Below are 27,969 nucleotides of genomic sequence, written 5' to 3'. Positions count from 1 at the left end.
GTTTAGCCAGGTCTGAGGGAAAGCAGTGGGAGTGGGAGCAGCTGTGGCAAAATGTCCAACTAATCTCGAAAGAAAAGCGAAGTTCCAGCGGAGGAAACACCACCGCACGGGTCTCTGAGCGGGACCGAGGACAGAGACTGGTCCCCGACACTAAGACCACACTCTGCGGCGGTTCAGAAACGTCTCGGACTTAAGGAAACTTCACGGGAAAAGAGCAAATAAGAAGCGCATAAAAAAGAAAAGAGAGAAGACTGGCACACGCACAGTGACAATAAACGCGCTCAGTCAAGTACAGCCGCTAACGTTACTGCGAACTGGAGCTCTTTATCCTGCCTTATTGTCTTATTTCAGAGGGTGGGGAAACAGCACCTGGGAACTGGCTTGTTATTTTTCGTCTTTTTCTCTTTTAACTGCACTCTCAGGAAACAATGAAGACCTAGCGTTAACTCCCGGAGTGTCCGTTAGCCTGGCTAGCTAACGCACAGTTAGCCTGCGAGCTAGCCGCGCTAGTTTCCCCTCAACAAAGTTAGTTTTTCTGTGTTTACACTTGGGACCGGACCGAGAGAGGGACTTTAGAGAGGGCGGCTGGTTGGAAACAAAGGACAGGGTGAATTGAAGGGCGGGCTCTCTTCTTTTGAATGGACGCGGAGGTGAGGAGCGAGGACCGGGGCTCGGTTACGGAGGGCAGCAGAGGACCGGGGCCCGTGCCGTTTTACCCCAGGGCAACCAGCCGGCCGCGGGTGAGCGACAGTTTCTCCGCCGTTATGATTTTCCCTATGGCTGGAGATGACCTCTCGGGCCCTGGGAGCTCCACCGCCGACGCGGGAGGAGGCTACTACTCCCCTGGGGCGGAGGGCGCGGAGAGCCGCCTATCCCCGGGCTCCACCGGCTCGGACGGGCACTGTGGCTTCCCCCCGCTACCCCCGCCTCCGCCGCCGCCCGGCTCCGGAGCCCACGGCAGTGTGGACGAGAGCGACCAACAGGACGGACCCGAATACGAGGAGGAGGAGGCTGTGTTCCCTCTCTCCGCGCCACCAACCAACCAGTAAGAGTCCAATTCACATCCGACACGGAGCTTTCCAGCAGGTCCCGACAATAGCTTACCCTGGGGTTTCTCAGTGGGAAGGCCAGAGTAAAGTGATTTCTTTATAACCCAGTGAAAAAACATTGGCTACACTTTACTGTAAGTCATCGTTCATAACGGTGCCTACATGACAGCTACATAATCTCCTCATGACAACTGACAAAATCCTACCTCCGATGGCTTATTCTCACCAGCAACAGTTGTTATATCACACTATAATCTTAAAGTAAGGCAGAATAACTCGTTAATGACAGGTAATGCTTTATTAAACCTAATGTACAGCGATTAATCATAATAATTTGACCACCTCCTTGTTTTTACATCCACCGTCCATTCTCTCAGCTCCACTGGCCACACAGGAGCACTTTAGTTCTACCATTACAGACTGTAGTCCAGCTCTTGATCTGCGTACTTTCTTTGCATGCATGATTTTGGTGGTGGATATTTCTCAACATTGCCGTGACACTTATGTGTGTATGTTGCATCGGTACAAGTGGATGAGACAAGGCAATGCTGCCCTGTGTCCATTCACTGTCCACCCTGTTAGCCACCTACTTCATTGGTCTACATTGTAGATTTAATGTCAGAGAAAGTAGCTAATCTTTTGTTTCACTGTTTTTTGTCATCCTCCTGTCCTTCATCAGTTGACACAGGATGCTGTTAGCTATATTTTTTTGGTTGTGGACTGTTCTCTGTGCTACAGGGACACAGAGGGGTTTAAAACTCAAGCAGCCCAGCTGTGTCTGATCCACTCATGTCAGTGCAATACACACTAACACACAACCAAAATGTCACTGTCACAGCAACGCTGAGAATGATCCACCACCAGAATCATAAATGCTCCGGTCATTTGTGGGGCCCTGAGAGTTTGAAGAACAGGGTGATAGGGCAATGCATGCAGAGCAAACGATGGACTACAGTCTGTAATTGTAGAACTTCAAAATGCTGGTGAGTGGCTGGTCAGTGGAGCTGAGAGAATGGACCATGAGTGTAGAAATAAGGTGTCATGAGGTCAGTATATTACAACTTTTTATTTGTGGAGGTATAAAATTAATGTGAAGATAATGTTTTGCCTAATTGTCCACTGGACAGCAGTGCAAACTTGAGTTAAGGTTAATCTTCTATTTAGCTGTCTGATGTAGGTCCATCTTCCACAAGTAATGTAAGGCCTAGATGAAATGCATGAAATAGGGTAGCCTGCCACAGTTGTGATCCCCAGTTATGTAATCAAAAGCCACCTAGAACCTAAATTAGTTCTGTTGGCCTAAAAATCCTCTGCCATTCATATCAAAGTACTGTACATGTCACTCTTGGCACGAGTGGCAGTTGAAACAACTGAAAATGTATGTGGTCAAAAATTATTTATAAACATAGCATCTGTTTTGGCGCTGTGTATGTCTAGGTTTAAACAAAACCTCTGACTAAAGTTTGAGCTGAGCATGTGTAGTGTGACTTTGCTGGTAAAAATAGCTTCTTTTTAATACATAAAATAATGTTTTGATTTCCAAAATTTGTAAAGAATTCTAACCACAGAAAAGCTGTACTGTGCACTTATGTCAGTGACGAAGACACATGAATAATATGTGCACTAGACACTAGTTGATTATTAGCTGGCTAATTTAGTTTTTGTACATTTAGTTTTTGTGAGAAAAATAAAAATAAAATGGTGTTATGTGAAACTTAATAATGGCTAGCAAGTAGTATAAAGTTGGAATTGCTGTACTCATTTTACAGTAATTCTTTTAAAATGTCAGTCAGTTGTGAATAATTTATAAAAAGTAAGCATTTATGTTTTACATTTTTATTATAAATGCAGTTCACATTTAATAATAAAAATGAACAATACACAATGTGTCAGAGTGGCAAAACAGTGGTGACACATTAACACAACAGGATTTCACTATTTATTTATTTTTTAAACATAAATTGAGATGGGCCGATGGGCATGATACCATGATTAAAGCAGGAAAACATAGCTAAACTAACAATACCATGCCTTGTTATAGTATTGCCTTTAGATATACACTGTACCGTTTGATTATGAAGTTCTAGATTATTTATTTAATGAAAGATCATATTAGTAAACGTCTGAATTCAATCTGTAGTCATGATCAATAGTACCCTATTTAGTGTTCTATAAAGTGCTGTCTAAGTAGTGGTTAAGGAGTGAGAGAATGAATGAATCCTAACAAACACAGACTATTTATGTCTCGGAGCCAACAAAGTGTATTTCCCAAAAGATTGTATTTGCTGATACCAAATAATACCTAATGACATTTATTTGACCTAGGCTGATTGGTACTGCAAGTTTGTCACATGCTGATGAGATCAGGTGGTTGGCAGTTTTTATCTAATCTCTTTTGCATGTCAATCTTGTTTCATTAGCAAAGCATTGCTGTGTAGATTCAGTCATTTTTCTGTTAGCAGATTATTATGACTGCGTGAGAGTGAATGGCAGTGAGTGAAAGGGTCTGTTATATTGTAGTAATATTGGATTTGACAGCAGTTGTCCATGGGTAAGTGCATGCTAGTCATCCTGGAAGAAAATATTTTTCAGTTAATTTATTATTTTGTTAGATATTAATCATTATGGCATTGAAACTCTGGAAATAAGTGCTCTCCAGGGTTCACATGTCACAATTTCTACTCAGCTCGGTTGAAACTATAAGCGAGCAGGGACTAAAAAATGTACCTTGGTCCAGGGACCAGGTCCCAAATTTGGCTAATGGAAAAGCAAAAGAGCAGAATCTAGTCATGTAGATTCCATGCACTAATGGTGACAAACTAGACAGTCCTGTGTGATGGAAAGCATTCTATATGTTGATGAGACATGACCATTTCTGTTAATGGCTCTGGAAACTACAAAATATTACAACAGTTCACGGTTGAACTAAAAGGCAGTGATCAACAATATTTCTACAACAAGCAAAACACCAGCCTTGTTATCATGTGGCAAGCAAAGGCTTTTTATTGATCTTTTCTTCAATAACAATCTACTAATATGCTTCAAAAAACTTTCCTACTAAGGTTGGCTTAATGTTACTGTTAACTAAAGATTGGCCTGTCAATCACTATGAAATGCTTGGCTCCAGCACAAACTAGAAAAGTGAAAAAGTGACCAGCTAGTAAAGTCAAGCCGATCCCATTCAGTGGAAAAGCACCATATTATGGATTGTGTGCTAGCTGAGTAGATTATTGACCCAATGCAAGTTTGCTGGTTAACAAGTTCATGAAAGGATAGGCTGTCAGTGTTTCCTGTAGATGGTTTTTTTTTTTTTTTTTTCTTAAGCGCTGGCAGGCACCTTCAACACCACCCCCACATCCAACCGGTGCAGCGCGAAGTTAATAAAAAGCAGAGAAGAATAAATACACTACACAATAAATTTTACACACACTATATATTTTTTTTTATATAAATTCAGTTGCTGCAGCTGGCTTAGAGTACTTTATTTTCTGCGATTTCTTTTTAAAAAAGAGCTCCATGGCTCTATCATAGGGGAAACTCTGACATCGTATATTGCAACAATATTCTGTGATATATTACAAGTTAAAATACTAGTAATTCTTTGTATGGGGAGAAATAAAACAAATACATGTGTAAGTTAGTGTCGTTTACGTGACAACTGGATAGAGAATTTTTCTGTATTATAATTATTAGGGAGGCACCAATTTTGAATTTTTTGGGTCAAAGCGATAACCGATATTAGCACGTTGGAGCAGCCGATACTTATATTAATAATCGATAAATTTTGTCTTTTTGTAATTAATGTAAATTCACATTGGATTAAAACAAAACAATGTTTTGAATCATAGGTTGTCATAGGACAAGCCTTTTCTTTAATATTTGTACATTTCTGTACTTTTTAATTTTGTCTTTTACGTATATTAGATGAAGTTAATTTATCCTTTTATCAAAGGTTTACCACTAGTTCTGCATGAAAGGTTTCTAGAGGGGAGCTAATTAGCACAGCACTGGGTTTGTTTTGGAGAGCAGCTCAGAGTGAACAAGGGAGAGTGTGTTTGTAATCATTTTTCATCAAGTTTCAGTAATAAAATCAGACGCTGAATGACTCTATGGGTCTGTCCCAAAACCTAGAGAGCATTTTACGTCACAGTGTGCTGACATGTAGGCTGTCAAAATTCTTAGATACCTCATAATGCTGTCTACTAAGATATCTTAATTTGGCCAAAATTTAAGGCATCATCGAACCCTTCCTTAGCCACAAAGGCAATCCCACGATGCAATGCGAGAACAACCCGTGTCAATTGCGCTCTTCTTCCAGAGCAAAATAATAAAAAATGGGATGATTAGACTCCACGGTGCATTTACTATGCAGTATGTGCCAAACAGAAAGTAATATTCAAAATGTTTAAATGTCTAACATTCTAAATTGTTAAACCTATCTAACTTAACTTTAGTTAGGCGTAGGGTTGGTTAACTAAAAAGCAGCGTATTTAAATTGGCTGCTTTTTAGTTGAGTAAACAATGTTTCAATTGACAAAGAAACTAGAAATTTGAATCTTAGCGTATTCAAAATTTTTTGCTCTTTATTTTTTTGCTACATTTATCATCAGAGTGCAGAGCTTACAAATGTTGGATTTGTTAGGTTATTTGATGGATCATGTGATGCCAAATTTAATCATATATTAGTTTCATTCTGTATGATTATCGACGTTCATTACCGGGCACTGTCCTCAGTTCATTTCACCCAATTTTAAAGGTAGCTTAAAAATATGAATATTGACAAAGCCAAGAGGTTGTTGTTTGATGGCGATGTCATGTTGCTTTCAGTTCTTGGCAGTTTTTCTGTGGCTTTTTTGTTGTTTATATCAATATCGGAATCAATGTATCAACCAGAATGAAAAGATATATATCGTGATTATAATTTTAGCTGTATAGTCCAGCTCTAACATCAATAACCTGGCATTTGTTTTTTCTTATTTTTTATTTCTAATCATCAGTAGTAGTATTACACTGAATCAAAATGGATTCTTACAGTTTAAAACAATTGCAGTTTTATCACCATCTTTAACTGTATTTCTGCACTCTATTTGTCAGGTTTTAGTTGAAATGTAGTCGACACAAGGGTGAGCCTTTCAAACTAGTCTCCCCTTTTTTTTTTATTATTTATTTATTTATTTTTTTAAATACATGGAGATTTAGTAACAATTCATGCTTGGTTCCTTGTCAAAGTCACTTGCCTATTGTTTTACTTAGTTTGCTTGAATTTATCTAGGATGAGAGGAACACTAGAATAAATAGCTTCTGCTCTAGGATGCAGGGCACTATTCCTTGGTGCCTTGTAAGTAGAGTTGAAAACATTGACGAGGTTGGACAGGGTCCCATGTTTGCAGCATGTGTGACTAAACTTAGTGTTTTGTAGCACTCCAAGAGTCAGCCACAATCGTCCATGCCTCTGTAGTGCAGTTCGTTCATAAACAATAGTGGCAGCAGCAGGACAAACATTGCACAGATTCTAACTAGCCTACTGCCTAATTAAGAGAAAGGAAAGCTACAACTCCCAGGGTGGCCACAATTATGTGAAAATACCAAAATGCGAGCTAAAACAAAACCTGCCCCTGAAAAATTAGTAGATTATTTTGAGTTTCCACAAAGATTAGAGGGATTTTGTCATTAACTGCTTTGCTTGAGATCAGGGGAAATAATGAGTGTTGGATTTGTGGATCTGTGCCACTGCTGTCTTTACCGTACAGTTGCTTACGATGTGTTCACTGAGGTGTTAATTAGACACTCGTGAGTTTCTTTTATAGAAACATGGAATGACAAAAAACCTCATACATTGTACTCATTTAAACTGTTCAAGCAACCAAAGACATGCCTCCAGAAAGGCATTTTCATTGATTTTAACTAATTTGCTTTCATAAGTTTAATAAATCCTGCTTCTCCGTCTATTGACCTGTGGCTCTCCCAAGCAGCAACTTTTCTTCCCTTAGAGAATCTGACTTAGGATCTATGTCACTATACAGAAATTCTGGTAGCTTTGTGTCGTTATAGCTTTTTAGGCTTATATAGAAAGCATTTCTTGTAACTATGTCTATGGAACATCATTAGACTTGGTATACATATCAGTGATGAATAGAGTGCAATTACGATCAGGCATAGTTTATAGTGTTTTCTTATTTTTCATATCAATGCTTTTGGTTTGGCTTTGTGGAGGTTAATGTTGTCAATTTTACAGTACTCGTCCTAATGTGAAGAGGTTTTTTGTCATGGTTTCACATATTTTAGACATCACTGATAATTTTTTTTCTAATGTTCTTTTTATCAGTAAATTTGTTTTGTAAATCATATAGGTGTGTTTTTGTCCCATTTAGGTGTCATTTGCTTATTGCCAAAAATGAATTGGAAATATAAATGCATAGTATAACTGGTTCACTTTCCAAAATATGTACGATACAGGTACATTATAGTTCCATAAAGGTACCAACACTGGTGTTTAAGTCCAGTTAAAAATATATTACATACTGTTCTCCAGAAGAATAGGTGAATATTTGTAAAATTACATTATAGTATAGGGACGCATAAATACCAGTTTTTCCTAACCGAATATGAGTATGTGTATTTTTGTACTTGCTGTTGCCGATACTTACTTAGAATTAAGCAATCAGGAGTGTTGTGCAATAGTGTAGTTATCAATTATAATTTTTTTTTAATTAAACTTGTTTTTGTTTTTAATTTAATTTTAAATAATGTTAATTTAATTTTATTATGCATTTTCCCACATTACACCACCAATAATTAGAATTTCGCTTTGGGATCAAAGTATCTATCTATTTATAAATTAATAACATGAGATGCAACAAGCTCTGGATATGCATTTGCACAGTGTTGTGCACCTTTGGTAAGACAGTTTCTGTTCCGTTATATCTAGTGTTTATTTAAGAGCAGCAACCTGATCTATGGCGTTGGATCTAATTCAAAATTCGCAAGCTGAGAGAAATTTTGTTTGAGGAAAAACCACGTCAGGCAATGAACAGTGCTCTCGCAAAGTGGAAAACATTTCCCGGGAGTAAAAATACACTTTGAGTGAAGAAAAACCCACCTTGTTCGAGGACGGTCAAAACAGTGCGACATACTCACTACTCTTGGGTTCTACCTGCAGTCCGGTTTGCTTGGGCTGCCTTCACTGATTGTGAAATAATTCCAGATCTGCGATATTTTGAAATAATTCCAGATTGGCGATAATTTTGAGTTGTCGACTCATTAGCACAGCAACGTGTACTAGGCACAAGGTATTGAATGTTGGTATCGAAGCCTTGTATGTGATTACGAGTAATTCAAAATGGTGTCGGGCAAATAACTGAAATAATCAGTATCGTTATGCATCTCTATTATATTCATTTATTCATTATCGGTAACCGCTTATCCAGTTTAGGGTCGCATTGGCAGGAACACACCCTGGAGGGGGTGCCAGTCCTTAACAGGGCAACACATTTCATTTTACACAGTACTATAATTGTGTATAAGGGGGGATGAAACCATCAAAATATAAAAATCTACAAATATAGGAAATTGTAATATTATATTCCCTAACTAAAGATACTGAAATATACTGCTCAGGGTACCACCACAGGACACATTTCGAATAATCAGCCCTATTAGGTTCTATAAAGAATGGACAAAAGCTCAGATCATTTATTGCTGGGTTGCATCAACAGCATGGATTTTAGGGTTTTGCTCCACAGTCACTGGTCTTTTAGCCATCCGTCTGTATATCAGTGGACAGTACCCATGTGCTGCTGCTCTTGCTGTCGCTGACTCTAACAAGCTGTGACACTCTGTCATGTGTGAAGAAATACAAAGCTGTTTCACAGCTGTTCCTAGACCTTTATCCACTCTACCTTTTTCCAGTATGGAAACTTTTTAGGGAAAAAAAATCACATGTCCTGGTTAGCCCAGGTGATTTACATAATGGTTGAATTTTAAGAAACCCAGAAAATGTTCAGTGCTATTAGTGGTCGGAAACTGCCAACAAATATTTGGAGATTTTGAACCTAAAAATATATATTATTTGTTCATATTTTTAAACCAGTTTCTGAATTTTATTTTTATTTTTATTTTTTTTTTCAAAATCAACAGTGACAGTAACCTTATTACATTTTCACTAGATGCCTGAAGTTTGCATATTAAATGGACAATGCTTTGAAACAGTAGTGACATATTTCAGGAATATTTAGACAAAAATTGTCCACCCATAGAATACTGCACAAACAATGAATCTATAACAGTCTGTCACTAGTTGTTTTGAAAAATTAGGTAAAGATTGTTAAAAAAATAATAATACAGACTTTTTAAAAAGCTAATGCACAACCATAGCAGCCATTTCCCATCTGTTGGTACAACAATTGGGTGCTTTGTCAGTGAACCCCAAACTGGTCATAGTCATAAACCTGCTTGAAAATACTTTTGTAATATTTAGTAAGATTGTAATGTTCTTGTGTTAATGATGATTAATGATGATGAAATTGAACAGAGTGAGTGGACAGTTGGAGTTGAAATCCTTGGACTATCTGCAGTCATCCCTGTCTCCCCATTTCTCTCTCTCTCTCTCTCTCTCTCTCTCTCTCTCTCTCTCTCTCATATATACCCACCGCCCCCCCCCCCCTCCACTTAAATCCTGCACTTGCTCATTCTTGTCTTTATTTAATGCCTTCAGAGACAGGACTAACAGGACTAGAGATACAGATGAGGCATATTTCCAGCATCCCATTGACAAAAGGATATATCTCTTCGTTCCTAATAAACGACTGACAGCAAAGATTCTTCTTTACATCAGTTTGCTCTGTATTTTATACATATGTGAGATTTATTCTCCTACCTTGTTTTTCTGAGGTGGGTGAAACTGTACTGCTGTGCTGACCTAGGGAAAGATGCATTTCGCTTGGAGCTGATGCTATGTAATGAAATAATGGTGAAGATCAGATTGGAAATGTGCGAGTTTTGTCTGGTGAGACGGACAAGGCAGACAGCACTGATTGAGTCTGGGCTTACCTTGTGAACGGGAGAGGAGTGCACCGAACAGGCAAAGATGCAGCAGCGGATGAATTCAGTGTAAGTGGGTCACAAAGTCGCTGTCAACATATAGATTGCTCAGTGCGTATGCCTTGTAGCATTTATGGTACTTTACTATGGGCTTTTAAATATTTTTTGCTCAGAAGACACCCATGCATTGTAAGCAATGATCAAATATTGTTTCTAAAATAACATGTATACCAGTGGCATGAAGGTTGGGCGCACATGAAATAATTGTTTGCCGTATAATGTAATATATTTTGAGAAATAGAGGTTTCTTAACTCTTAAATGTAGTTTCGTGTAAGTATTTGTTTTCTTAGTTATTGTTTCTTTGTTAAATGAGTTGTAGAAACTGACATGCATATCCTAAACCTAGCTATGAGGTTAGGAGCACCTAGCAGGTTGCAGTGTTTTGTTATGTTTATGCTAAATACTAATGTACTGGTGATGTAGATTGAAACCTATTTTGATAATATCATAGTATTCCATTGAAGGCTGATACTAGGGTCTGGTTTTAATGTCATAAATGACAGTATTAGGTACTAGCATTGGTACAAGTACAAAGTTTTATTGTTGCTTTTTTTTTCGTTTCAGTAGAAATAACATCATTACCATTAACTTGGGAATTAAACCCTGTATAAGGACCTTGCCATGAATGTGAGATGAGCACAGATCAAACTGAGTGACAGCTGGCAGCATGACAGAATAACATTTCTAAAGTAGAAATTTGCAGGTTCATTACTTGATGAGAATGAGTTGTGATTGGATGCCTTTTAGAGACGCATTTCCGTTTTTTTATTTTGAGGTGAGCAGGATCTATTGGGAAAAAGAGGGACCACTAAAAGTGCCTTAATGGAGGTTGGAATAGAGGGCGCGAGAGAGGGAGGAAGAGCAAGAGAGCAACCCCTCAATCAAGTTTCAACAAGCCCAGGCTGCCCTTGCTTCCTTTGAGACGCAGCCTTGTAAATTGAGAGGTCTCCTCTTTCCCCCCCCCCCCCCCCCCCCCAGGATGGCTGCCATGGACTAACCGCAAAAAGGTCACGTCCTGTTTTCAATAAGCAAAACCTGAAGCTCAGAGGGAGAAAGAGAGGACAAGGTACTGATGAGAGGGTATCTTGTCAGTATTGGTGGAAGGACCAGTTTAGCAAGCTGAGAAAAAACAAATTGTGAATAATTGGAAATTCTCCTCTTCAAGTCCTTTACGGTAAAAATGTTGTTGCTTAAACATTATGCGCATTTCAATCATGAAAATGAAAGACTTTTGGTTTTCTGAGTGACATTTCAGTTATTTTCCTTCTCCCTCTTTTGGTAAAAGTACAAGTTTGAATAAGTGTTGAAGGAACCTGTATGTGGGGTTATGTTTCTTTTACAAAAAATAATGTGCCTGCATGTAAGGAAGCATTTGGTCACTGTAATTTTAAAAAGTTTAGAAGTATTAGTGTTTGCACTTTTAAATAAGACTTGCATTTAATCTGTGGTTGGATGGGCCCTGTTTTAAAGGAACAATGACCATACAAGTTAAACCTGATTTTGGATGCATTCTGAATCCTGTTACAAGGTGTCAGCAAGTTGGATAACAGATTCAGTATTCTGCATAAATATTAATGACTCTGAAATCCTTGTAGCTTAAATTTAAATAATTTTCTTTTATTGCCTACAGGCAGGTCTATATTTGAAATTCCCACTGAACGCATGAAGAGAGTAAAATAACCCAGTTCATTAAGAAGCTCAATTTTCTGCAAGTTCATTACTGATATTGGACTTGCATGCAGTGCATAATAGTACAGTTCGATTTACCAGAAATTGAATATGGTATCTAGCGTGAAAGTGTGCATATCTAAACGGGGTGACAGCAGTTGAGTTGTCTTGAGCATAAACACACACACACTGCAAGAGCGCAGCCTGTCCAACCCAACATGTTTCCTGTTCCTCTGTTTGAGTGTGAGTCACTTTAATGCAGCGAGGCAAGCTCTTGCTGTGTTACTGTCAGATGGAGGCTCAATTCGACAAGTAAGACAACACAAGTGACTAGCGTCTAATCTCACCCAAAGCCACAGTGTTCTCATTTTGTTGACTACCAAAGCTTTCCTTAGGAGTTTTATCTGGTCAAGAGGTATGAAATACATGAACATTTTATATATATGAATTTAAACTCCCCTCATCCCTCCCAGTCATTGATTAAACCATTAGAAACTCACCTCTGTAAATCAGTATTACATATTTAAATGTTATTTCCAAGAAAAAAAAATCTCCTACAGCCTTAAGTGGCTCAGACATAATTGTACACACATTCGGTATGCACAGATCCATGAAAATGCAATTAATCTCTTTCCTCTTATCTCTTAGTATTTGTAGTTCTCATACTTCATCTTAAATTTAGCACTGGAGCTATAAGGCTCACATTCCTAACTAAAATAACATTATTTTATACCATTTCGTTAAAATACAATACCATTTCTCTTCACACCCTTAATTTGTATCCAGGTCTCCAATAAGGGTTGCACAGACTTTTCTATGTGGTCACATGACTAACATTGTCACAGAAACTGATATTAGATCCGCACCCTGGTTCCTGAGGTTGGACAATGTTGCCCAAAAAATAAAACCCTGACAGGGTGGGGGTTTTTTTGTTGTATAAAAAAATTGCTGGACAGTTTGCCTTGATATTTTCATTTTGATCTCACTGCTCCAATCCCCAGTATTAACAGGAAATATTATATATATTTTTTTTCCCCATTTGGTTATTTTGGCATTTCTCGGAAACACATGGAGTAATGCAACAGCTGCACATTATGATCCAAAGCACAGCCAGCCATTCACGATCCAGTACTGAGGTTCAGAAATATAGGTCAAACCTTGTGACTAAGGTGCTAGAAGTTATGTTTGTATCTTGCAGGCTCTCTTTTAATAAATAAAGTTTGATGTATTTGATAAGTTAAATGGTGGTAGATCCATTGTTTTGATGGTGTTACTTAATTCTTTTATGAAATTGGAAGATTTACATTTGCAGCTTGTCTTCATGGTTGCTACATGTTTCATGCTCTGACATGATCAGGCATTCCTCAGAGTGACGAAATCTGTACTTGTATATGCTGTCCTAAGATGGAGCAGGGTCGGTTTGCTGCTTATATTTTACTGTTAACCTCAGCAGAATGTTAACACAGGAATTGAGGAAGCAAGGAAAGCTAGAGCCCTGGTTGTTAAGTTGAGGAAGTATTCATAACTGACTATATGTAACTTCTGATTTATTTATTTATATTAATTATTATAGTAGGCTTTTTTTTTTTTTTTTTTTTTTTTTTTTTTTTTTTTTTTGTAAAGATGGCTTAGTGTTACTGGAGAAAACTACAGTAACTACTACTACTACAGTGGCCAGATATTCATGGCATGCACTCAGCATCTTGACCCATCAGTGTTATTTGGGTGTTTTAAAATTATGGTATTCACATCAGCCAAAAATATATATTTAGTTTAAAATAATGCAAGCAACAAACCCGTGTCACATTTGTTTACTTGTTTTCATTATTCATTTTTATTGTTGATTATTGTCAAAATTCATTTGGTAAACTGTCTTTGTGCAGTTTATTTTCAGGCCAATAACAATATTGTGAAAGTGATCTTATTATCTACCAGAATATGCTTAGCACACATTAGCTGATCTACTAATAAATCTCTCTAGCTGATGTCATTTTTATTATGTAAAGTACTTCAAGGGTGCAGACCATGAGTGACTTAGGGACTTTCTACTGCTGCCTATGCAGTTTTACTCTGTAAAAAGCTTTATGCAGTCTTTACACAGTTAAAGCCACAGCATCCACACTTAAAAAAAATATTCATAGCAGTTGGCCTCAGTGATCAAATGGAGTTTTCTTGTTTATCATGTTTGGTCTGACATCCTGCTGGAATAACATCAGATAGGAGTCCAACTGCCTTTTCATTCCATCTGGCATCTTTAACATATTTGCTCAGTCAGCATTATCACAGTATTGATCTATTGGCATATTTAGAAAGTTAATAAATGACAGAACATGTTTACACTATCTTATTAATATTCTGTTCTTTGTAAGGTATAGTTTTGAATTTGAAAATGACAGAATTTGATTATCTCTCAACAAACAATGCAGTTTTAGAGATATTTAGATCATCGTATTGACAGGCTGTGTGCTGTTATCTCGGCATAGAGCACATGCTGAAAATAACACACGGCCTTCCTTTCTCAGTGCACATCTTTCATTCACCCACCATCACCACATGCTCTCCATTTCCTCCTCAGAAACCACACATAAACTCTCAAGTCTCTTTCCACAAATCTTGATACAGTACTTATCATGTCTTGTTTTCTGTGAGTGTTCTGAACTGGTTCCAGTATTTAATATTTTAATATTAATATTTTGCAGTGTTTAAAACCAATTAATTTTAAGCATGAAAATGACCTTACCTTTATCACTTAGGTATTGCATGGTAATTTAATGCAAATGCTTGGTGTCTTATACCTCCTGTAGCGAAAAGTTTGACGACCATAGACTCATGTTCAGCTGCTCTAGTGTGCATTCTTTTGACAGTGCAAATCTATAGAGATTCTAGTCCTTTTGTGCATGAGTATCTTTTGTGTACAATGTGTGCACCTAAAATAGTTGATTTCACTTCTTAGAATTGGTGTTTGGATTGTTTTTGACATATTCCATTGAATTAACCTCTTACTGAAATCTTCGATTAGCATTACCACAGCATTAATTTGTTACTTTCTTACTCTCTCATTTTTTCTTTAACTCTGTGTCTGTCTTCTTGCTTGCTTTCTTTTTCAGTCTTCCTCTTCCTGACATTCTCCCTCTAGGTTATGTGAGACAGGGCGCAGAACCAGGCAGCAGTGTTAATTTTTATCTTCCTCTACAGAGACCTGAAATTCTCTGCAGTTTTAACCCGTGTTGTTAGAAAAGCTATTGTTTAATTTATAGTGAGACAAGATGTTAATGGTCTGGGCTCCAGCTTAAAAGCTTTTTAGATTTCATGCTTTGCTGAGTTTCCTTTGAGAGCAAAATTTTACTTCTGATGTATTTAGACAACCCTATTTGGAGACATTGCTCTTAACATAGACCCATATGGGGCATGCATTGTATTAGAAGTTTCTTAAAGCGCTTCAAAAGTGTGCTTTGTCTGTTAGAGTATTTGTCAGGCTTCCCCATAAGAAGCTCATTATTCCAATCTCTATGGGGGCTGCTTTAGCCTGAGATGCAGGAACATGGCTCTTGTTTTATCAAAATAAACTGGGACATTAAGGAAATCAAGCTGCATGTATTTGTGACAAATTAGCTACTTTTTTATAATAACCTGTATTATTTTCTTCTAGATGGTACCATGGGAAGCTAGACAGAACCATTGCTGAGGAGCGGCTGCGCCAGGCCAGGACACCGGGCAGCTATCTGATCAGGGAGAGTGACAGACGGCCTGGGTCCTTTGTGCTGTCCTTTCTAAGCATGACCAATGTCGTCAACCACTTCAGGTAAAAGCCCAAATCTCAAATTCCAATTTTAAAACATCTTCACAGAATCTCAACACTGCAGAACTGAATTGCTGTAAAGTGGGTTTTTTTTTTTTTTTGTTTGTTTTTTTAATTCCCTTATATTTTATATATTGAATCCTTTTAATCAAAGTGTTACTTTCCTAGCGTGACCACAGTTTTAGTTTTTAACATTCATATTCATTTAAACTAATTCATCACATTTTAGATCATGCATCAATAGCTTGTGTCATCCAATTGAACCTAGAGTTGAATTACCTCAGAATTTCTGTACATACTTTAAGTTGTTCTACAACAAAAAAACAAGCTGTGGTTGGCATGTCACAGCTTGTTTAAATAGGTTTTTTTAAAAGACACTTGGGTTGATATTTTTGGATATGGGGTGACCAAAGATGGACAGTGTGGGCGGACATGAAAAAGACAACTCGTCAGCCTTTGGCATGAATATATACACCTCCACGGTCTGTGAAATGCTCTTTCCTCATGTCCAAATATAGAAATGGTATGTACTTGTGCTTGGTTTCTAATCAGACTGCAAGGGAACATCATGAAGACTTGAATTGACTAGTCAAGCCAAACTGCCTTGGCCTAATGGTTAGAGGACCAAGCCTGGTCCTGGAAGGTTGCCGGTTTGATCCCCAGGATGGCAGGAACATCCATGGCTGAACTGCCCTTGAGCAAGGCACAAAAGCCCCCAAACGCTCCACGTGTGCCAGGGATGGCTGCCCTGCCCTGTTTGTTCAAATCCTTGTGTGTGTGTGTTCACTGCCACAGATGGGATAAATGTGGAAGAAATTTTTTTGTTGTACAATGACAAATAATTGCATATTATTATCATCAGTATACATTACATTAACACTACATTCAGTATTGATAAGTCAGCCCAACAATGTTTCATTGTAATTTTTGTTAATTTGTAAGTGTTTTCTAGAAAAGGACAGCACAGAACTGCATTATTTTTGGCCTGTAATAGATAGCAAATATTGCTAAGTGTGCACATTTAAATGTTAGGTAGCTTGTTAGGTAAATGTTAGGTAGGCTACCACAGACATATGTGCTGTTGCATAAAAGTAAATGTTTTCTATAGGAGTATTGGCAAATATCTATCAGCTCTTTCAACTCACCCACTCTGAGTAAAGCAATAAATTGACTTTTAATAGTAACAACTGGAAATGTGCTTTATCCCTCTCTGTTTGAGACAGCAAAATCTTGCAAGTGGTGCTAAATTACAAAGTTATCATATGATGTTTCACACAACTGATGAAGTAAGCTGCTCGCTTAGGTGTTTGCATGTGGTTACACAACAGCCTCCTATGCTTTGGAAATTAAGCATGTGTACTTTTTAGGCAATAGATTTGTACCATTGTGAGCTTTTGTGAATGTTTGATATTGAGCATCCCCTCAGGACACAAAACAATAAATCAGAATAATGGAAAATTTACAGTAAATTTGTATTTAAAATTATTTGTTTGAGTATTTGATGATTTTGAATATGATTTTAAATATGCATAATGACACACTGAAGACGACAATGTAAAAGCCATAACTGTGTAGAAGACTTTATTACTGCTTGAATTCTTCATTTGTACACCCAAGAATGCTGCCGATTGAGGTACCAAACTATTTGGGCTTTGTCTCTTATTCCAGGATCATTGCCATGTGTGGGGATTACTACATTGGTGGGAGGCGTTTCTCTTCCCTGTCAGACCTCATTGGTTATTACAGCTATGTGTCTTGCCTACTGAAAGGTGAAAAGCTGCTATCACCAGTGGCTCCTCCAGAGGTAATGCTGTTATTGATACCAGAAACATTCCTGTATTCACACAACTGTTAAATGTTCACAGACACATCAAGTAAAAAAAATCAAAAGCCACCAGAAGCCCCTTCTATATAAGCATCTGCATCAGTGTCAATGTATTAAGAGCAGGTGAACTCCTAAAGCTTGACAGAAAAAGCTTTTTAAATGCAGTTCACTTTTTTCTCTTCACTCATCTCTTTCTCAGACTTGAGATTGCAGTGATGCGTGAAGTATTTCAATAGTTTTATGCTGACTCGAGGTGTGTGGGTATGTTTCTTTTAGCCTGTGGAGGACAGGAGAAGAGTAAGAGCCATCCTTCCATACACCAAAGTGCCAGAGACAGATGAAATCAGGTATGTATACAGTAGTCCAACATTCATGTTCAGTTTCAATGCCATGTTGTGTCTGGTTTCAGCCCACTGTTTTTAATCCTGCGTTCACTTTACATTGTAAGTCAGATGTCCGAGCTGGGAATGATGTCACAACCGAACTGACTGGGTTTCAGTTAAACACTGAGAATACCCTATGCTCAAAGTTTTAGCTGTTGACTTGTTCCCAGTTAGCGTTGTCAGAAATACCGGTTGATACAGCATATTTTGAGATATTTTACACCTCCAAACACCATGGAAACACATCCATGTACAGCAGTTGGATAAACTGTGTATGAATATTTTAATGAGACAATATAGATGTGCTTAAACTGTATAATACAACAGTTTTTACATACTGTTGATGTGTGGGCAGCCATTTTGAATTCTGAACTCTGGGTCGGTGAGGGTTTCCCAACTTTCCAAGTAGGAAGTAAGAGTTGTAGCGGCTTCCACTTGAAATTTCCTACTTGGAACTCAGAAATTCCAACATCTGAGTTAAAATGGAAAAAAAGCATAAATAGCCTTGTCCTGTCTGTTAATGCTACATCTACTTATGTCTTTTACACTTGCAGTTTCATGTAAAATATGTTCTCTCTCTCTCCGAAAGTCTTTCAGTTGCAATTGATTAATTGTTGCATTTACAAGTAATCTACAATGCCTTTGTCTTCAAGTTTCCTCAAAGGAGACATGTTTATTGTTCATAATGAACTCGAAGACGGCTGGATGTGGGTGACCAACGTGAGGACGGAGGAACAGGGCCTTATAGTGGATGATCTTGTTGAGGAGGTGGTGAGTGCCTTCCCCTTTTAGACCGCACCTCACTGATATCTGCAGAAAATTCTGGATTGGAAAGATTCTGAAATAATTTTAGTCCAGCCTATAACACTATTGTGGTTAACTCACACCAAATCTGATAAATTCCTGAATCAGATCTTATTCCAGATTTATTTATGTGCCACTACCGTTTGCCCGAGATCCTCTAGCAGAATGTCACAGCACTTCTCAGCTAAAGTGTGCTAGTCTTTATATCACGGCAGTATTTGGCAACAAAACAGATAGGTATTGATTCTTCATTGAATGCTGCAGGGTCCTTGAGCATTTGTGCTCCTTCTGAAGACCATCATATGTCACAATGTTGGATGAAGTATCCTTTTTTTTAAGTAGAAAATATATAAATCATATTGGTATGAATCAATCACAGTAACTGTAGTGTCTGTGATGCAAAAGAAAAATGCAGAAGTTGTATTGTGCCCTCTCTAATGCCATCTACTGACTGACTGTAAGAGATCTTACAAAACTAGGTTATAAGCTGTAGTATTTTTTATTTAATTTTTTTTTTCCCCTCATGAAATGGTGCTCACTTTGATTAATGACTGACTTTGTTTGCAGGGACGAGAGGAGGATCCCCATGAGGGTAAAATGTAAGCCACTATAATGTTTTGTCTCATATTGTGGGAATGCTAAAGAATTAATGTGATCAGTGTTTTATGTTTATTGGAATTTTTCTGCTGGAGACTGTCTTTTATTAGACTGTGGTCTAACAGCTTATTTAAGGGAAAATGATTAACACCCATGGCCTACTTAAAGAGATGTGCAATCTAGCACTCGTGAAGAGGCCACTTTATTTTAATTGAGAGGTATTACTGCTCTCTCAAGGCCAATGACTCTACTCTAAGCTCAGCTTTTTACGGGAAGCTTACATTACATCCAACGGAAGAAAAACGCCTGACCTTCAAATGGCCTCATGGTTTCTACACTGATGAAAGCAGGAGTAATTACTATTCATTTGTTTGTTGTAAAATTATGCTGGCAAACCACCAGTTTTTACCTGGAGATCATCACAAAAGAAGAGTGCTCCAAATTCCCAGCAGAGACATGCAAAATGCTTGTTGGCAATTAAAGAACAATTTAATTACTGTGATAACAAAGACTTTATAAGCAAATAAATGCATGGATTACTCAAAGGATATAAAATATTTGGACGTGGCAATGTTTAGTTCTTTAGTTCTAATGGACGTTATTTTTACTGGAAATTAGCCTTGGGTAATAAATCTGTGTAGGTGATTTGAAGAATTGGATAGACTGACAGAAGCCTATAATTACTGAGATCTATTTTGATATACCATGAATTAAGCAAGCATACATTGACTCAGAACTGACTCACAATCACTAATGGAACTGTACTGGCTATATGTTCATAATTTATTGTTTTCTTTTTGTCTATTGTCCTTATAGCTGGTACCATGGAAAAATCAGCAAGCAAGAAGCATACAATCTGCTGATGACTGGTATGTGTTTTTTTTTTAGTGTGGAGACTTTGAAACACGCATGCAAACTTACACAATTTCTAAAGATTGGAGCATTAATAAATGTCTCTTTTATGCTGAGGTGAATGTATAAACAATAAAGCCCTATCTGTAAATAATGACATTTAAAAATTTGTACTCTGTGGGTTCAGAAATTGCATCATAATCATGAAAAACATTTGTTCTGTAAAAAGCATGGTGAACTTCCTTTGTTGTCTAAATTCAGAATGACTACCTCACTCCAGAGCATAACCTCATTACATTACTGCATGACATCAGCGTGTATCTTTGCTTTATTACAATATTCTTTCCCTCATAACTATTTTATAGCGTTATGAGGGCAGCATGTGAATCACTCTGTCATTTTCTCCTTTTCTCCCTCTAGTGGGACAGGTGTGTGGCTTCCTGGTGCGGCCATCAGACAATACACCAGGGGACTACTCACTATTCTTCCGAACCAATGAGAACATCCAAAGGTTCAAAATCTGTCCCACCCCGAACAACCAGTACATGATGGGAGGAAGGTACTACAACAGGTATGTCCTGAGGCAATGACTTTGAAGTGCGGTAGCAAGGCCCAAGGGCTTCCCCTGAGGCACAGGCAGATATTCAACCCCCCAATGCTTTGTCATTAAAGGGAATTTCACTGGGAACATGCGTTAATTAATATTTAATGTGACACATAACAGGCATCACCTATAGATTTATAAGAGATTATCACTGCTATAAAATACATAATGTATGTGTAAAAGCTTACTGCCTTCATTCAGTACCTGCTATGGATGCAACATGTTTATCTATATATTTTCTTAAATAATACATCGTCTGAAAGATACTTTGATTTGAACCGTATTTTAAACCCGTGTATAATGTACGATGAAATTTGAAAACTGCTCTGAAAAATGTATTTCAACATTAATTAAACCATCTATATATGCAAAGTACCTTACGTTTTATGGCAGTCTCTTAATGTTGTTTCCACATTGCTTTTTTTGGCAGTATTGATGATATAATCGAGCATTACAGAAAAGAGCAAATTGTAGAAGGCTATAACCTGAAAGATGCTGTTTCAGTTCAGGTAAGTGAAATCAGACCTGCTTTTAGTTGTGGCTAAATGTTAGATTTCATAACGTACTTAATATCTTGGTTTGTTTTTAGCAACAAGAACAAGTTCTCTCCGACACTGTTGATGGAAGAGAAATTTATAACACTATACGTCGAAAAACAAAAGATGCTTTCTACAAAAACATTGTCAAGAAAGGATACCTCCTGTTCAACAAAGGTACTAAATGGCAGTCAGCTGCTGAAGTTCAATGTTTTGTTTTTGGTTTTTTTTCCCCCTCTCATCTTTCTCTTTTCCACCTGCTTAGCAGCACTTCTTACATGGGTACAAGTAGTTGTGAAACATTAAAATGCAATTTTATTCCATTTCTGATCTCCGCAGGACAAAACAGTTTAAACAAAAAAAAAGGGACCAGGCTCTTCTATACCAAACATAAACTTAGTGAAACCTTCACAGCTCTCTTTGATGATTCCACACAAACAGAGTTCTGAGCAGTGCAGGAGAAGAGCAAAAGAGATAGAATTATCAGATTCTATATAATAAATTGACTAGTTTTATCAGAACGGTTTGTGGGTTAATGTCTCTGTAGGAGGCCATATTGATCTGTATAACCGTAGCAAACTGTACAGCAAAAACATTTCCCTTCGTATGTGTGTGACATTATAAGAGTTCATAATTGAAAGTTCAACTGAAAGGATCCAAAATTACTTGGATAATGTACAGGGGTTAGACAAATTGGCTAAATTGGAGCAGCCTGGTGGCCAGTCTTCATTAACTGCACATAGCACCAGTAAGACCATGTGCATCCAATGGTTCAAACATTGTGTCCTGAAGGCGGTGCTGTGTATCAGGACGACAATGCACCAATACACACATCAAGACTGGTGAAAGATTGGTTTGATGAACATCTCCTCTAATTTTTTTATGAACATCTGTGACAGTGCAATGTGTCCTGTTTGCACCTTTAGCAAGTTTTATTTATTTATTATTTTTTTTTAATTTTAGGCAAAGGAAAGCGCTGGAAGAATCTGTACTTTATCCTGGAGGGCAACGATGCTCAGCTTATCTACTTTGAGAGTGAGAAGCGTGCTACCAAACCCAAAGGGCTCATTGACCTGAGCGTGTGCTCTGTGTATGAAGTGCATGACAGTCTGTTTGGCAGGTAACCAACAATTTTCAGTGCACATTTGCGTTAATGTTTTTAGAACCAGAACCTACTGCTAATAAATTCATGCTATATATAAACAATGAACTTATTTGAAATATGTGAGTATCATGTGTTTTGCAGGCCAAACTGTTTCCAGATAGTGGTTCAGCACTTTAGTGAGGAGCAGTACATTTTCTACTTTGCAGGAGACATACCTGAGCAGGCACAGGTCTGTGGGTGCTCCGTATTTTTATTAAATTATTTTTGTTTGTTTTTCCTCACCTAAATTTTCAATCTGACCATTAATTTTAATGTTTGTAGGACTGGATGAAATGCCTGCAAACCTTTTGTAGCAACTTAAGGAAGCCTGCACAGGCCCCCTCTAACAAGCGTCTACGTCAGGTAAGGGGCAGTAGTACCGCAATGTTTCACCTCACTTGTTGATGTAGTGACTTGTATCCATTATCTAGTAGTAGTGGTGTCTTAGTATAAGAGTATTTGGACTCCTCCTATTTATATACTGGTGGGTTTAAATGATCTCTTCATCCTTTTTGTCTCAGGTGAGCAGATTAGTGCTTTACGTGGAAGAGGCCCACAAACTTCCCATCAAACATTTCACCAACCCCTACTGCAATATCTACTTGAACAGTGTGCAGGTAGCCAAAACTCACCCAAGAGAGGGTCAGAACCCTGTGTTCACAGAAGAATTCATTTTTGAGTAAGTAGATATATATTTACTCTCTTTATGCTGTCACTTATTTTGGTTCAATGTGTATATTTTATTCCTACTCTGAAATATCTCTTTTTACTTTTTCAGTGACTTGTCAAGTGAAACTAACAGGTTTGAAATCAGCCTAAGCAACAAAACTAAGAAGAGCAAAGAGAGTGACATTTGTAAGTATACACTTCTGTTACAGTACCAATTAAAATATTAGCAGTATATTAGCATATATATATATACACACACACACACACAAGGAAACACAAGGCATTGAATATTTGGCTATTAACCATGTGGTGGATCTTTCACTGCTACTGTACATTTTGGCCAGTGTTGATCATTTCAGGCACAATTTAATTTTCTTGGGTTAGAGTGCCCTCTGCTGTCAAATGAGTAGAAATAAACTTCAGTGATATTTAAAGCATGTGTGTTTGTCCATCCAGTGTTCATGCGCTGCCAGCTGAACCGGCTGCAGAGGGGCCAGATGATTGACGAGTGGTTCCCGCTGAGCTCTCATGTGCCTCTAAAGGGTATCGAACCAGGCTCCCTGCGGGTGAGAGCTCGCTATTCCATGGAGAAAATCATGCCTGAGGAAGAATACAATGAATTCAAAGAGGTAAGAGCCACAGACCTCAACTCTGCCACAGCATGTGCAAAGCTCCATTAATATGTATTTAAAAAAAAAAAAAAAAAAAATATTACACAGTAAATATTTTTATATATCTGTCCATTCTGTCACTCACTAAAAGGAGATGTTTATGATTATGGTCATTCAAACAGCAAATAAAAACTTTAAAGGTGCTGAGCTTCTGAACATAAACAAACTATAAAGAACAGTGTTTCCCTACAATCGTCGACGTCCCCTCTAAGATTCTTCCACACATCCAGTTACATCTGAGTATGTACCTATAGTTCAAAGCAATGAGCACAAAGTTACCTGCACAAGACCTAATGAAATATTTGTAATTATCATATATATAAAAAATATATAATGGTAAAATACCGTGTGAGGACTGCAGGTTCAAATAACACAAAATCAAAACATTAACTATTTAAAAAATGTCCCTAGTGAAAACGTTGTTCGTTTACAAGTAATCTCATGGAATATATCAGACACAACATGATAAAACAGTGATTCTTACAAAATCTGCAACATTTTTGTGTTGTTTTGTTATGGTTTTGTGGTTTTAACTTAAGCACCCCCCCCCCTTTGTTTGCATTGTCCTCAGCTCATCCTACAAAAAGACTTCCATGTGATCTATGCGCTGGCTCATGTGTGTGGGCAGGACCGCACCCTGCTGGCCAGCATTCTGCTCAGGATCTTCAGACATGAAAGAGCAGAGGCTTCCCTGTTGAGGACTCTCAATGACAGAGAGATTAACATGGAAGGTATAAGACAGTACTGTTTAGTTTGAAATTCTGTTAAATTCCCCAACAGCGGGTTTTGCTGCTGTTTTGCAAAGATTAACACACAGTATATAATTAGCAAATGTTGTTAACTGCTTTATGGTGTTTCATTTTATTTCTTTAGATGAAGCTACCACTCTGTTTCGTGCTACCACTCTGGCCAGTACTCTGATGGAACAGTATATGAAGGCCACTGCCACACCCTTTGTCCATCATGCTCTCAAAGACACCATTCTCAAAATTATGGAAAGCAAGCAGTCCTGCGAGGTTTGTCCATAGGGCGCTGTTGTACTCTTTATTCAGACTTGATATTGAAACTATACAAATAAATGTGTAGCTTCTTAAATGAAATTGAAAGTTATTTGCAAAAAGTAGCTTTAGGTTGTTGCTTTTTAAATAAGAAGGGCAGTTTGTTTTACTTCTTCTTTATGTCTTGCTGAACATGCATTGGTTCTGCAGCTATAATTCACTGACTGATATTCTAGTTTATTAATGGTCGGATGTTTCTCCTTTTCTCACACTTACTTTTGAAGCTGAACCCGTCCAAACTGGAAAAGAATGAGGATGTGAATTTGAATCTCACCAGTCTACTGACCATCCTCTCTGAGCTGGTGGAGAAAATTTTCATGGCTGCTGAGATCCTGCCTCCGTAAGCAAACTAACACACAGCTTCTGCTTGGAGATGAGTTACCATTTGTTAGATTTGAAATCATGACTAGCTTTTTCATTCTTTGTCTCTATACGTTGTTTCAGGACATTGAGGTTTATATATGGGTGCCTGCAGAAGTCAGTGCAGCAGAAATGGCCCACTAACACTACAATGCGGACCAGAGTTGTGAGGTAAGATCTCACTTTTTATTTATTTATTTATTTTTAAGACAGCCTGGTTTTTAGTTGAGTATGATGATCCTGTTTTGGTCTGTTTGCAGTGGTTTTGTCTTCCTGCGGTTAATCTGCCCTGCCATTCTCAACCCCAGAATGTTCAACATCATTGCTGGTGAGAACACAGTTTTCGTCTTATAGCTTGGGGATAGTTAAAACCATACTTTTGTAGCTGAGTTTGGTATTTGGGGCAGCACAGTGATACTGTCAGAAAGCTCCAGAATTCTGGGTTTGAGCCCCATTCTGATGAGTGACTGGAAGGAGGTTGGTGTGTTGTCCCTGTGTCTGATTGGGTTTTCTCTGGGTGCTCTGCTTTCCTCCTACAGTACAAAAAAACCACAGTAGGTGGATTTGCCATGTAAAATTGTCAGTAGCTGTGAGTATGGTGCCCTGTGATGGACTGGCACCACACCCAGGATAAGTTCCTGCCTTGTCCCTGGTGGGCTCTAGATTGACTTCAGCTTCTCAACTGTTACAGTGGTAAATTGCAAAAAAGGTAACAGAATTTTCCATGTCCTTTTCCAGACCCTCCGTCCCCCACCGCAGGCCGAACACTTACGTTGGTGGCCAAGTCGGTCCAGAACCTGGCCAATCTGGTGGAGTTTGGCGCCAAGGTTTGTTTTAACACACGAGTAAACGGATTAGTGTATATTTCATAATGGGACACAATGATTTGATATTTTTACGTTTGTGGTCTAGGAGCCCTACATGGAAGGAGTGAATCCATTCATTAAGAACAACAAACAGCGGATGATCATGTTTTTGGATGAGTTAGGGGTGAGTTGCCGAGAATGTACTTTGAACACAGATCCAATCACAGTTAGCCAAGAGGCAGTGTCATAACGATTAAACACGCAGCTGGCACAAATCTAAAAGCTGAGTGTTCCTAAACTCCTTGATAGCTACATGTGTCTCAGTACCTTATGAAAGAAACACACTTTGGCACTGTATGTTTTGCCTATTGTTCTAGATGCATGGTAAGGGATTTCGAGTACCTCATTCATGTTAAATTTTTTAGCTCTGATGAGAGGCTTGGTAACTGATGTTTTATTCCTGATCTCTTCAGAATGTCCCTGACCTGCCCGATACTACAGAGCACTTTAGGATTGATCTGTCCCGAGACCTTGCTGCCCTGCATGAGATCTGTGCTACTCACTCGGATGAACTTCGCACCCTCAGCAATGAGAGGGGAGTGCAGCAGGTTGGTGTTTTTGTGTCACAAGATATTGTTTTGAAAAAAGGTTAGCCAAACATAAGGCAAATGCCTCTTCTGGGGGATACTTATTAAACTTTGTTGTAGCTTAGAAGGCTACAACAAAGTACAGTATGTGGAAAATCAGTTTTGGAAAGAGAAATAAAGAGGGCGTGTTTGACAGTTTCCTAAATACCCTGCAATAAATTCATGTGATCATATTCCATTTTGCTGCATAAACTATACATTGTTATAATCTGTTAGGGCTAAAGCAGAGTACATTTTCCCAGACTCTGCTGCTGTTTTTCCAGTGTGCAACATGATACTTCCTAGTTTTCTATTTAGTTATATAATTAAATTCCATAGTCAGACTTCACTGATGTTGTTTTTTTTTCCCCCTCTGTTCCCCACCTCCATATGCATCTCTCTCTGCAGCATGTGCTGAAAAAGCTGCTGGCCATCACTGAGCTCCTCCAGCAGAAACAGGGGCACTACGCCATGTCTAACAGCAACAGGTAGTTCCATCTCCCTCTCCCTGTCACTCAATCTGTCTTCGTCTACATGGAGTAGCCAGTGGGATCCCAGCATGCTCCACCTTCATCACCATGGCAACCTCTCTCTCCATCACTTTCCCCACTCTCCCTCACCTTCCTCAACCATGCCACAAGAACTATGCAACTACAGCGATGAATAAAAAAAGTAGCCTGGGGCCCAAATCCTGCACCAGTGACTTTTTAAGCTATTCACACAGCAACTTCAGTTTGACTGTGCCCCGCATCATGGGTACATATATTTTTCTTCTTGTTTCTTCCAAAACGGGTCCAATCAGGCCCATGATGCTCAGAGTACCATTGAACAATGGTTGCCAAAGCAAAGCATTCTTTTTGTGTGTGTGCTTGATATAAAAACACAACTGACATGAAGCTGCAGCGATCTCCTGTAACTGGATTATGAGCTATAATGCTTTTTATACTGTAATTTGTTACCAATTTACAAGGTCATGAATATGCAAAATGTGCTCAGACTAGTGTTCTTTGTTTCATTTAGTTATGATTGTGGTGTAGACTGGACTTTTTTTTTTTGTTTGTTTTTAAGAGAATGATTATTTTATATCAGACCAATAAATTCTCTTGCTGGAATCATGAGTATATAATTTGCATAGTCCTCCCCCCAACATATGATTGGTTCAGTCTTCCCTGAGATTAATTCAAAAACAGACTCAGGGGAAGAGTAAATAAAAATGTTTACAGCAGTAAAAATGTTATAGTAGAGACTGTATCAGGAATGCATGCACTTATTAAACATTTTATAAATTACTCACCGCCTTCTTTCTCAGATTGGGGTGTAAAAGCCAAAGTTTAATTTGAGAACTTTCCAAATGTCTTTTTCCTGTGTTTAATGTCCAAGTGTGTTTGCATTTTTTGTAACTAGCTATTGGCTCTTTT

General features: G+C 38.2%; 1 protein-coding gene across 1 annotated transcript; it reads left to right on the top strand.

The window, feature by feature from the left end:
- LOC136677957 (ras GTPase-activating protein 1-like) lies at window positions 1-27,951 on the top strand. Its single transcript, XM_066655674.1, has 25 exons — window positions 1-1,045; window positions 15,467-15,619; window positions 17,285-17,420; window positions 17,718-17,788; window positions 18,478-18,595; window positions 19,196-19,227; window positions 20,042-20,094; window positions 20,498-20,648; window positions 21,112-21,190; window positions 21,271-21,394; window positions 22,181-22,337; window positions 22,464-22,551; window positions 22,644-22,724; window positions 22,883-23,040; window positions 23,140-23,216; window positions 23,487-23,659; window positions 24,273-24,432; window positions 24,575-24,717; window positions 24,984-25,099; window positions 25,204-25,290; window positions 25,380-25,447; window positions 25,858-25,946; window positions 26,032-26,109; window positions 26,399-26,533; window positions 26,960-27,951. Exons 1-25 carry the CDS (start codon window positions 639-641, stop codon window positions 27,041-27,043), a joined length of 3,018 nt encoding a protein of 1,005 aa, XP_066511771.1. The 5' UTR covers window positions 1-638; the 3' UTR covers window positions 27,044-27,951.
- The last annotated feature ends 18 nt before the right edge of the window (window positions 27,952-27,969 follow it).

Source organism: Hoplias malabaricus, chromosome Y (genome assembly GCF_029633855.1).
Source record: "Hoplias malabaricus isolate fHopMal1 chromosome Y, fHopMal1.hap1, whole genome shotgun sequence".
NCBI lineage: Eukaryota > Metazoa > Chordata > Actinopteri > Characiformes > Erythrinidae > Hoplias > Hoplias malabaricus.
Note: the sequence above shows the minus strand (reverse complement) of the source record. Positions and strands in the feature narration are given on the sequence as shown.

Coding starts and splice junctions, on each gene's coding strand:
- LOC136677957 (XM_066655674.1), top strand. CDS start 639: ATGGACGCGGAGGTGAGGAGCGAGGACCGGGGCTCGGTTACGGAGGGC. Junction 18,596..19,195: donor ATGATCTTGTTGAGGAGGTG/GTGAGTGCCTTC, acceptor CTTTGTTTGCAG/GGACGAGAGGAGGATCCCCA. Junction 19,228..20,041: donor GATCCCCATGAGGGTAAAAT/GTAAGCCACTAT, acceptor TTGTCCTTATAG/CTGGTACCATGGAAAAATCA.